The sequence below is a fragment of the Apteryx rowi genome, unplaced genomic scaffold (assembly GCF_003343035.1).
Source record: "Apteryx rowi isolate R43461 unplaced genomic scaffold, aptRow1 scaffold_149, whole genome shotgun sequence".
Classification (NCBI taxonomy): Eukaryota; Metazoa; Chordata; class Aves; order Apterygiformes; family Apterygidae; genus Apteryx; species Apteryx rowi.
The window spans coordinates 310639-322349 of record NW_020447741.1 but is presented as its reverse complement, the minus strand read 5'-3'; the positions used below and the strand labels follow the sequence as shown (position 1 = coordinate 322349).

Below are 11711 nucleotides of genomic sequence, written 5' to 3'. Positions count from 1 at the left end.
ATATTAAGTATTGTTTTGAAAAACAATGAAAGGAGTCATATGTTTGGAGACACGGAAAGGAACAACATTCTAGAAATTTTCTTTTGTAAATTTGGCAATAATGTATGTATATAATGTACATATAAATGTACGTATATATTGATATTATGAACTAACAGAAAAAGTGAAAGTTATTTAGTATGAGATCAGTATTTATGTGCATTTGATAAGGTAGAAAAGAGGTAGAGCATAAACTCTCAGTTTTATAGATATATATCCGATTCTATTATACCACTGTGTAAACTCAGCAGAATTATCTAGTTAGTCTGAACTGACACATTAGAAATGATGTCAGGCTTCTTCTTCATGTGTTTTCACTAACAGTAGCTTTTAGGTGCATATTATAGGTCACAGAAACCATAATAAAAGTTGAAACCAATGATATTTGTATTATACTCAGTAGCTATTACACCTAGGCATTTGAAACTCATCATGAAAATGCTGACATGTAACGGCATCAACCTGCTTCTTTAACAGAGACAACATGAAGTCCTGTTGGTTATTTATAATATACATGCTATGGCTGAATGGTCATCAGTGTGCACCGACAAAGCAGGAGGAAATGAATCTCCGGGAAAACCTGAAGAGTATGTATGCTTTTCTTATGAGTGGTGTGCTGGGAGCTCCTGGGCCCAGGTCTGTGGTGGGGCTTGCTTCAGTGCTCTCCGAGGTCCACACAGGTGCCTTGTTGGAGTCAAGAGGATCCACTGTCATGTGTGAAGCTTAGAAACTATGGCCGATTTTGGCTGAAGCAAAGCATCCACACATGCAACAGGGAGATAATAAAAAACAAGATGAGAAAGTCAAAGGATTAATAGATAAGCCTCCCTCTTCAAAAAAGTATTTACAGCATTTTCATGTACTATTTGGTCTTTCATAGATTGTAGAGTATAAACTGAAAACAAAATGTAATCCAACAGATTTATTTTGCTCATTTAAATAACTTTTACAAATGCTTATTTTAGAATTGTATACTTAGCTGGAAAAGGTGTTTATTACAAATAATTGAAATAAAATGACTTAATTTAGAGAAAGTAGCTATTCTGCATATACTCACCTTTCAGCATGGCTTTATTCTGTGGGTAGGAATCCCAAGAGGATCAGCCATGAAACACTCTTTTGCTTCAGTCTACTTTACAGTATTTCTGTGGCAAACAAAAAGTTAGGGGAGAGGAAGAAAGATATGAATAGAGAAATGAATGATATATGAAATGCTTTTGATGATCTTGTGGTGACATATTTTTCACTTCTTTTGTATACTTCCAGTGATATTCCTGATATTTCTGTGCAGGAAACAAATGCAGATAAAGGATATGCAGAGCTACAAGGTGCAAAGTGTGGGTGAACTTAGGTTTTCACCRAAAATCTATGGTCATTGCCACATAGGAAGTCTAAAAACTGTATTTTTATGAAAGAAAGCTGAAGGCTCCTGTAATCTACATTTTCAAAACGTTAAGGGAAACTGTCATAGTTTGCTCKCAGACTGAAGATAAATATATAGGATATGTCATTAGGAAACTGAAAAATAACCCTTGGAGATATTTGAAACCCAACTAGATGAGGTCCTGAGCAACCTGCTCTAGTTGACCATGCATTGAGCAGAGGGGTTGGACAAAACGATCTGCAGGGGTCCCTTCCAACTTCAACTGTTCTGTGATCCTGTAATGCCAAGTAGGGCAGTTGAGGGTTAGTATACACAACTGATCACTGGCAAAGGCTCTGGACCACATTTTTGTCTGACAGAAATTGTCTTGGCTCCATGTTACAACGTTCACTGTCTCAAGATTTTGCTCTATAACTGTAGGAAAACACAGCTGTTTCATTTTCCTTTGTCATCAGTGCATGACAGTTTGTGCCACTTTCAAAATCTGATTAAGTCACTTGTAATTTGCTTTTTTTCAGTATTATCAGAAGTCGGAGAGAAATATGTAGATGAAGAGGTAAAGAAAGCTTTGACTGGTATTAAGCAGATGAAAATTATGATGGAAAGAAATGAAGATAAACATGTAGATCTGATGAAAGCCTTGAAGAAGAGCAGTGAAGAAAAAAAGGTAACTGAAGCACAACTGATTTTCTTTTATTAAGTTGTGACTATTTTTAATCAAAAATTAAACACCATTGTGCTTAGGCCAATAAGCAATCTAGAAGAGAACTCTTGGAGTCTCCCCTTTTCTGCAAGAATGTAAAACATATCGTATGTATGCTCTGAGCAGCATACATCTCTTCATGTGGTCACACAGCAAAGCCAGGAGTAACATGAAATCTTTGTTTGCTTCTGCCCCTTTCTGTAACTAGCAGAGAAACCTCCCACAGCAGCTCTATACAACTTCTCTGTCTCTGTGTCCTAGAAGCAGAAGTTGAGCCAACAGATGTACTATCTAGCCTATTATAAACCTGGATGTTTACATTTCAGAAGTTAAAATATTAGTTTGTATTTGTCAGTTTCTTAAGAAAGAGCATGTGTTTGCAAAGAACCTAGCACACTGAGGCACTGAACAGCAGCACTGCTTACCTCACTGTTACCTTTTCCAAATTGCACACTGCTCTTTCAAAAGCTAGAGATGAAGAGTTTCCATCTTTGCTCAAAAACATAACTTTCTAGCCAAGACATGTACTGCCAATTTCTCCCTGTGGTCGAATGTCTGAACTATTTTAAAAAAGCAACTAGAAGAGGAGCATTTGACAAAACACAGTTACCCTGGGTTAACATTTACCTTCCCTCAGCTCCTCCCAGCTGTGAGGTAGAACATGTTATCTGACACCATCATCCTTGATCTGAGCTTTCTCATTTTATCCTGCAATTGTGAAGTAACCAGGAAAAGCCTAGACATAGTCAAGCTGATGGTGACCACCAAGTGGAAATAAGGAAGATCTGCAGTAAAAGGAGCCATTAAATTCTGTATGTGGATGCAAACCTTACTCTGGAGAGAGAACTTCAGTTTGTAACATCCACAAGCCAGAGCCGCTGTGACAGCACTATGCTGAATGAAGCATCACATTTTACTCATTTCTCACCTGCTTCATTGAATTCAGACTCAGGCAACTTCAAGTAACTGTACAGAAGGTCTTTAGTGCAGAAGGTCCAGTAGCTCAGCTCCACATGCCCTTATGCACCACAGGTCATAGAACGCTTCCCAGCTTGCTTTACAAACTTCAGACTTTCAGAAAAAAGATCAAAACCCAGAAATTACCATGTGCTGCAGAAAAAGTACAGGGGATCAAGGGAATTGCTAATGTCCTCCTGCAATACCCAGGCTCAATGCAATGTGCTCCAATGATCCTGAGAAGTAGAGTGTAAGGTATATTTCAAAAAAAAAAAAGTACTTTCAACCAACTTGATGGAAAATTCCACCTTGAGCCCACATCTTTAAACTATATGTATTAGCAAGCCAAAAAGRTACCTGATAGCTTTCTGAAATCTTTACTCCTCCATTGCTAGTTCTCACTGGATGATTTGAATTACGCAGAACTTATTCCCTACCACAAGGGTTCATAAAGCACTGAATAAATATATTTAGAAAGAGCAAAAAATAATTAAACTTGGGCTATGAATACCAGATTTACTATTGCCACTAAGCACACTCTGACAGCAGTTTTCCTTTCTGTAAGCCTGTTCTCCACTGAAATGAAATGCTGACAGAAAGGAACAAGACAGACTAATTAAAAGATTTCTGTCATACTTACGAATGTCTTGAAACTTAAAAGTATTAAAACATGTCGTACTTGCAGAAAGTAGTTCACAATGCCCAATCTACTTCAATGTGAAGAACTTTTCTGTCTTTTAGATTCTCAAGTCTATTCTAATGCCTCTTCTAATCATGGCTTGGCTTTGTGCCCTACCCAATGAAGACTAATCCAGTAATTAGGGGAAGCACTGCAAAATGCATCCTGTCCCTCTTCAGTGTGGAAGGAGTGCCTCACACTTCCACATGATTGGGAAGAAAACTCTTCACTACAGTCTTGTTTAGTATAATCCAAAACAAGGGAAATTTTTGCATATTTCTGAATTAGAGAAAGAATTTGTGTATGGCAAAGATTTAGCCTCATGAAATTTTGGCCCATTTAAAAAATGGAGAAGAGCAGCAAAAAAAGGGTATTTGTGGAATAGATGAATGCTGCAGATATGATATGGGGAAAAAGATATGAGTTGTGCACATGATCTTGTGAGGGACTAAATGCTTCTTGCACAGAAAGCTTTGTGGTCTTTTCATAACCTCAGAGATCCAGGTACGCTATAGAGATCTGTTTGCTTTTTTAGGCTGTCCTCTCTGAGAAAGACCTCAGAAAAACTATACAAGGAGTAATTTTTTGATTTTCAGTTCTCTCCATATGTGATTGCAGCTGAGCAAATAACCTATCCATGGTTGGGGATTAAAAGAAAAGGAACTATGAATAGCCAAAATGGGTGATCAACACTGGGATAAGTATTTAGAATACTAATCTGAAAAATGCCATCAACTGAATTTTTTTCTTATTTAGGAAGCTCTGCGACTTATGGATGAGGTAAAGGAAAGATTAGAAGAAGAAGAAAGACAATGTCAAATATCCTTGAAAAATGTATGGGATGAATGTAAATCCTGTTTAGAAAGTACCTGCATGAGATTTTATACAACTTGCACACATGGTTTATCAACATTTAAAAGAAAGGTAGGGAGAAATTTTGTATTTGGGAAATACTCTGGAATTCATCTAACAGTTTTACAGAGAGCACATCTGATTTTCTCGATAGCCAGCTCCACCATTTATATGATGTTATCAAAATGAATTTGATTTGGTGGTCTGGAAATGTGAAGTTATATGGAACAGATTACATTTGACTTTTTTTCACTGAACACTGAGCCAAAATCAGTTCTGTTGCACCGTGGTGTGACTGCTTGGAAACYGATTATTCCCCTGACTCCAGTGGAGTCTCTCCAGATATACAATGATGTATCTCACAGTATGACTTGCATTAAGATGCTCAATAACTATTTGTGAAAAATACCACACAGATTCTTTATGTTCCTTTTGAAAAACAGCAGTCAGAAGTGTAGCTATAGTTAACAAAATTCCATAGAAAAAAATCCACCTACATACACAACATCAGTCTTTCCTGTATTTATTTTATTTCATATCTACTCTTTAAACAACAAAAATAGCTTCAACATGTTTTAGTGCTGTTAACAGAGGAAACTGTTAGCAGAAGAGATACCCCCAATTCTACCAGAAAGAAAATATGCTTTCCTGGCTTGTGCATTTTTACTAAAAGATTTACCAAAATTTTAATAGCATTTTGTGGGGGGGTGGGGGGAAGGGGGGAGGGCATATGCTTTAACTGCAACTTATCTACAGATCCTGCACAATTACTCTTACTGAAATTTTACTCTGACTACCTAGCTTTCACATCCTCAGGCAAGTTTACAGTACTACTCTTTACTTTTTCCTGGCTAAAATAAGCAAATTTGGTGTCACTGGCACTGAAAAATAAGATAAGAACTTAGAGTTTAAACATGGTATATTTCATAAATGACAAGCCTTGGAATAAAGGTGCTTAACATTTGTGCATATTCCTAAAATTATTCAAATATAAGTGTGGAATGTATTAAATTTAAGCCTATTGGTGATACTGCTGGCTTTTTAGATACCTTTCATGCATTCCTCAGAAGTATCTCTTTTCARGGACCTGTGGATGTCAGGTTGAAATCACTGCAGTAACGCATATATACTGCACTGTCTTTGACCCTCTTAATAATTTTGTCAATGAGCTATATGATTTAATTGAAGCACTCGTTTTTTCAGTTTGAAGTGAGAAATGTTTTTGGACCTAAATTGTTAAAAAAAAGAAAAGAAAAGAAAAAAGAAAAGAAAAGAGAACAAAGACAATAGCTGTGGCTGATGACACAGAGGCATCAGGGCAATACTGGCGTAAGCTGCTCCTGCAGTGCAGTGAATCTACCTTCCCCTTAGTTCTGCCAAAATATCTGTCAATGTGGGCACTGCACTATGGATGAGATCAAATACATGATCTGATTTTTTTTTTAACTTTTGTAAATACACACACACACAGACGCTTATGTATTTGGCAGTGTGTTTCTTAACGCTTACCAATTTCCTAATGCCACAAACAGCGTGGCTCCAGAAAGCATTGTATACGCTCAGGTGTAGGTAGTGTGTTAAAGCCTGAAGCAGGGAATGAGTGGTTCAGACCTAAGGAAGGGGAACTCCATAAAGCAGAATTGTCACTAAATCTCTTGCATCACCAAACCACGGACTCAAAGACGCTGTTTCATTGATTGCAATTGGTTTCAGTTTGCACAAGAATCTGAGCAGTTGGCCACTGGTGAGAGAGGCTGGGGTGCTCACAGATCAGGGTGGGAACAATTGCCTTCTGTTCTCTGCATTGCCACATAATGACCGCAGAAATGTTTCCAAGATAAAGTCCAAACTGTTTGTTGGATAAAACATGTATGCCAATACTAACTTTGAGCCTCAACAGATTAAAGGCCAACTGGCAACCCTTTTACTCCAGATCTGATCTGGAGCTAAAGATTTAGATCAAATATGCTTCCACTCTTTTTGAGTCTAATGTCTTAAGTTACTTTAGAGAATATGCTGTGATTTGTACTTTGGGTATTGAAAGTGCATTACTTTTATATGTATTTGAAAAAAATATATTTAGAGCCACTTCCCTGAGAGATGAAAAACCGATAAATTGCCCGGAAGCTGATCTATCTCTTTCTTACACACAGGTTGAAGATTTTTTGAGGAAAATACCTACACTCATATTTACATTTCATGAGGATAAAGGAAAAGATATACAGTTTAATGAAAAGCCTGAGAAAGAGGATACTCAGCTAATAAAAATGGAAGATTTATTTAGTCAGCTATTATCGGACATGGGCTCAATATTTGACAGAAGTTTTGTTTTTTTCAAGCAGATGCAAAAAGAATTTGACCAGTCTTTTCAAACATATTTCATGTCTGATCTGGATTTAAATGAGTCCTCCAGCATGCCTGCTTTCCCTGAGGATACTAATAGAAATGTTGGCTTACAGAAAGACTGGGGTATACCTGGCTTCTTACAGATATTTTTTGATTTCAGTAAGACAGTATTTGAAGGTGTCAGTGAGGCAATTACTGAAGTGTTCGATGGATACACAGATAATAGAAGAGATTTGCCAGAACAAGCCAAAGGCAAGTGTCAGAAGACATGAAAATAAACCTCACTGTCAATGACATCAAACTTCACAGGACTGCTAAACTATGGTTAATGACTTGGTTTGTGGTATATTAGTGTAAGATATGTTATGGAACCTCTGGAGGCCTTCTTGGTTAAACAGGYGTGGGTCACACTAACTTTATTAGTTAAATTAAAAGGTAGAAATCTTTTAGAAATCTCCTATAAATATTGCACTGACACTTACTGATCCTACACAGCCTGATTCTCACAACAGTTCCCAATGCATTTTTGGGAGTTCCTCAGAAGCTCTTGAATTCATGACAGACATAGCTTTTCATAAGGCTGACAGATCTGATTTCAGCATTTGTCAGGAAGACATCATATCATATTGGCATGTCTCCAATTGGAAAAAATTAGGATAATTCTGTGAGATGTCAAGGCATATCCCTGTCCTTGCCAAATGACATTAAGGTCTGCCAGACAGCTGCAAGCCCTGGTCTAAGCTATTGCAGCAAAGTCATGTATCAATCAAATACAAACCAGTCATTAAATTTTTCAATAACAAGACAAATTCTGGGCATAACTTTGGTTTCAGGTGATAATTCTTAATGGATGGAAGAAACACTTACYCCTTGGGCAACTTTTAGAATACACATAAGCTTTATCCTTCATATCTTACTAATGAAAATGGAAAAACAATCATCACTGAAATATATGCTGGTGCCTGATATGCAATAATTCTGAGTGGTAGGTGATATAATCTATCTATATGGTAGTCAGGAAATATAAAGCTAAGCTATTCTACAATAGTTACTTTTAATTATTCCGGTATCATGACTGATGTTACCTCAGAAATGAGCTTTGGTACTGTGCTCTCATCTAGCTGTACATGATTGAAACATCTTGACTTCTAAGGGTCAAAAAGGTCTCATAAGAAGTCATATGTTGTGGAAATAATGTGTAATAACATTAGTAATCATTTGGCTATTAGTGGGGAATACACTAGTATGCCTTTAAAAGGGAATATGCTATAGCGACATGAATTCCTTGAAAGAAAACATGATTTGTATCTTCTCTTGATTTCTACTTTTCAATATTTTATTTGTATTATTTTGGATTTATGCCAGATATTTTGGTTTCAAGGCAAGAAGTTATATTCTAATACAAAGGGTAAGCAACAAACAAGTATATTTAGCAAGACCTTAAGCTTAGTGTCATTCTAAAAATACTGTACCTTCATTCTAGATTCTGACAGAAGTGGCATGTTCTCAAAAATTTTATCTGGACATCAAAGAACTTTGTGCAAAGAGCTTCGTGAGAATTCATCAGGATGCCTGCAGTTCCATGAGAGATGTCAGAAATGTCAAGATAATCTTTTGCATGGTAAATAGTTATTTTCTCACTTATTTCTGTAATGTGTTGGCCATTCATTTGTAGATTTTGATGCTCTCATTTTGCACTGTGCTTTTTCCATATTTTGGGAATTGACTTTCAGCTGCTGAATTTTTACTGTAACTACTATAGATTCAAACACTATTAGTCATTCCAGATGATTTCAATTACCTTTCCCCACTGTCTCCACATAGTGTCAGTATAACTCAGTTGTTAACATATTACTGTAGGCCCAAAGAGAGAAGTTCCAGACTCCATAAGAAAGTATCTATATATTTTGTTAGAGATGCCAAGTAGCAGATCAGATAGTAACCAATCCTGCCTGGAGCAGAAGTGCTGAGCAGGAAGTGAGGAGAAGCTAGAACTCCTGAGGTATTCCTGCAGAAAACCAGACCTAACGTCAGAGAGCATTCTGCTCCTCAAAAGGAAAGCAAGGGCCGCACAGCCTGTAATACCTCTTTGTTGAACCATGCCAAAAATAGGGTTGACTGAAGAGCAAAGAGGGGAGTGCTTGTCAACATGTACCAAGAAGGCAAAGCTCTCCCATACACTCTCCATGGGCACCTGGAGAGAATTCAAGCTGCATCACCTAGAACTGCTCTCGGGACTCCTGCTACAGCACAGGGTCTCTGCTGCTTTCAGAATTACTTATGTCTCCAAAGCCACAGTGTATCCTTACCAAATACCTTCAGTATGTCTCCAGCGTGGCAAATGTTAATGATCCAATGACACATTTTGAAAAGAGTATCAGATCATTTCCATCTCACTAAAAATGTCTTTTTTTTATAGCTGTGTATTGCACATACAGTTTGATCTGCAGTCACTGTACTATCAACCTGAAGGTATCCCTTGCTATTTGTGCTATTTGAGAGAGAATTAAATTGAATGTGTCCATGACAATTTGCCTGTAGGAATAATGTAATGTTCTTCTTTAAACCCATATTTTGGTAAAGAAAAAACAGAAATCTTCAGTTCTGAATTCACAGCAGATGTTGCTACTCATACACTAATGTCTAGTTAGATAAAGTAAAATTAAGCCTTAGCACTCAACTGCAATGCTAACAGCATGCACTACACGCTTTCTTGTAAAACCTATACACTTGGGATGGACGGATAAAGAAATATCAGCAATAAATATATATATATATAATGTATAAGGAGATTAAGAAGTCGCTATATGTAACAACCACCAGTTCTTACTTAGCATACCAGAAAATCAATTGCCATGAAATATGACATAAACCTCAAATTACTTGGTAAATCATCGTAATACAGCAAATGGGATAATTAATCCATTTAGTCATTATGATCTAAACTAAATCCACCAAAATGGGTCAGTAAGAATTATTCTTTTTTTTTTTTGTTAGCATTATTTAAACACCAAACCAGAAATACACTCCCTTGCTAGATTTTTAAAAAAATTTTTTAGGTTTCTGTGCTTCAGATAGAAAAGACCAAGTGCAAGACATAATACTTTCCTATAATCGTCATGCTGGTTGTCTTTCTAAACAGATTGCCCAAACGTTCCTGAACTACACATAAAGTTTGATGAAGCCTTTAAGCTGGTTAATCTCTCAGGTGAGCAGTATGAGCAGATTCTCCAGATGGTTCAGCGTCATACAGAAGACACTTCCTACTTGTTGAACAAAATGAAAGAAAGATTTGGGTGGGTGTCTGAATTATCCAAGACGACCATCGGACCAGAAAACATTTTCAATATAGTTAAGGTAAAGGTTATCTCCCGAAAGGATCTATTGCACAATGCTGTCCTTAATATGTGCTTTGCTCATACTTATGCTCTTGTGGATTGTGAATATTTCCTTATGTGTAATTTTTGGTCTTTAGAACATGAAGTTCCTACTCAGGTTGAATTTACGTATGCTTGATCATCCCTTGATGAGCTGAAACTCCAGAGATTAGAAAATATTTTCCTCTAAATCCTTTTAGTCTGATGAATGCCTGATAGGCCAACCTGAATCATTGTCTAACCTAAGTAAATTGACACTAGCAGGTTTAACTGGCCTCAGATTACCTTCCCTCATAAATTGCACTGTGCCAATCAGTAATATATCCTTATCAGAATACTGAATATAGACCTATATGTCTATATCTGTACCTATATATTCCAGAGTTCCAAGAAAACAAATGTTATGCAGGTTATCGCAGTGGATCTGCATATCATAAACAGCATCTGTCAATATTCCGGTAAATACATCATGACTAACTATATCTCACACACGAGAATACATCCAAGGTAAATTTAATTAATTTTACTGGACTAGGGACAAATCCTCTTCTCCCTCCCAACTCAGACATCCAGTTTACTGCTATTACTACAAGAACTTTATATGAAATGATTGTGCAAGCCACCAAAAAAGCACTGCAAAATCAAGAACACAGGGACAGGCAGTATTTAAGCACAATTTCCCAACTGAATCTGTGTTATCTGCTTTGGAAAAATAAAGATACAGAACTAAGATTGGTTTAGAAAAACGCAAAGAATCATTAACTTAAAGCACACAGCCTTTCTCTTGAAAATAGTGGGACAACTCACAAACAAGTTTTTGTTAAGAGATCAGATGCTCTTTATAAATGTAGTTTGTGAATAAATATTAACATGCAGATCTTTAATATGGTCTTGCAGTGCCATGTCACCTCTTCCCACAGCCTATGATAAATTTTAGCATGAATTCAGACACGTGCTGTCTTCTCAGAAGGAAGTAATTTAAAGAAAGTAGACAAATTTAAAATATTCTTCTATGTAATTTTTCCTCATTAATAATGGTAGGCACAGTAGATACAAACAAAACTGATAGAACATCAGATTCTAGTACCTAAAGTACTGATTTGTTTTCTTCTAGGTGGTACCTGGGGATTTCTCTGGTACAAGCCAAACAGTGGTAGACGTCAATATTCTGACTTCACCTACTTTCACCATTAAAGTTCCTCCCAATTTAGACCCAAAGAGTGCTGAATTCATTGAATACATAGCTGGGAAAGCGCTGCAACTTTATAAACAGAATTTTTAAGTGGTAAGTTAGTTATCTCTTCTTTCATAGAGAACATAATTTTTCATAAGAGATGTTTACACTGCAATAAACTTTAGTTGGAACAGGATTCA

The 11711-nt window shown here is 36.7% G+C and overlaps 1 protein-coding gene across 1 annotated transcript; it reads left to right on the top strand.

Annotated features, from left to right (window-relative positions):
* Window positions 1–523: 523 nt before the first annotated feature.
* CLUL1 (clusterin like 1) lies at window positions 524–11619 on the top strand. The gene is made up of 7 exons (XM_026058644.1): window positions 524–626; window positions 1942–2090; window positions 4519–4686; window positions 6768–7218; window positions 8444–8581; window positions 10103–10317; window positions 11452–11619. The coding sequence occupies exons 1-7, from the start codon at window positions 524–526 to the stop codon at window positions 11617–11619; spliced, it is 1392 nt and encodes a 463-aa protein (XP_025914429.1).
* Window positions 11620–11711: the final 92 nt, after the last annotated feature.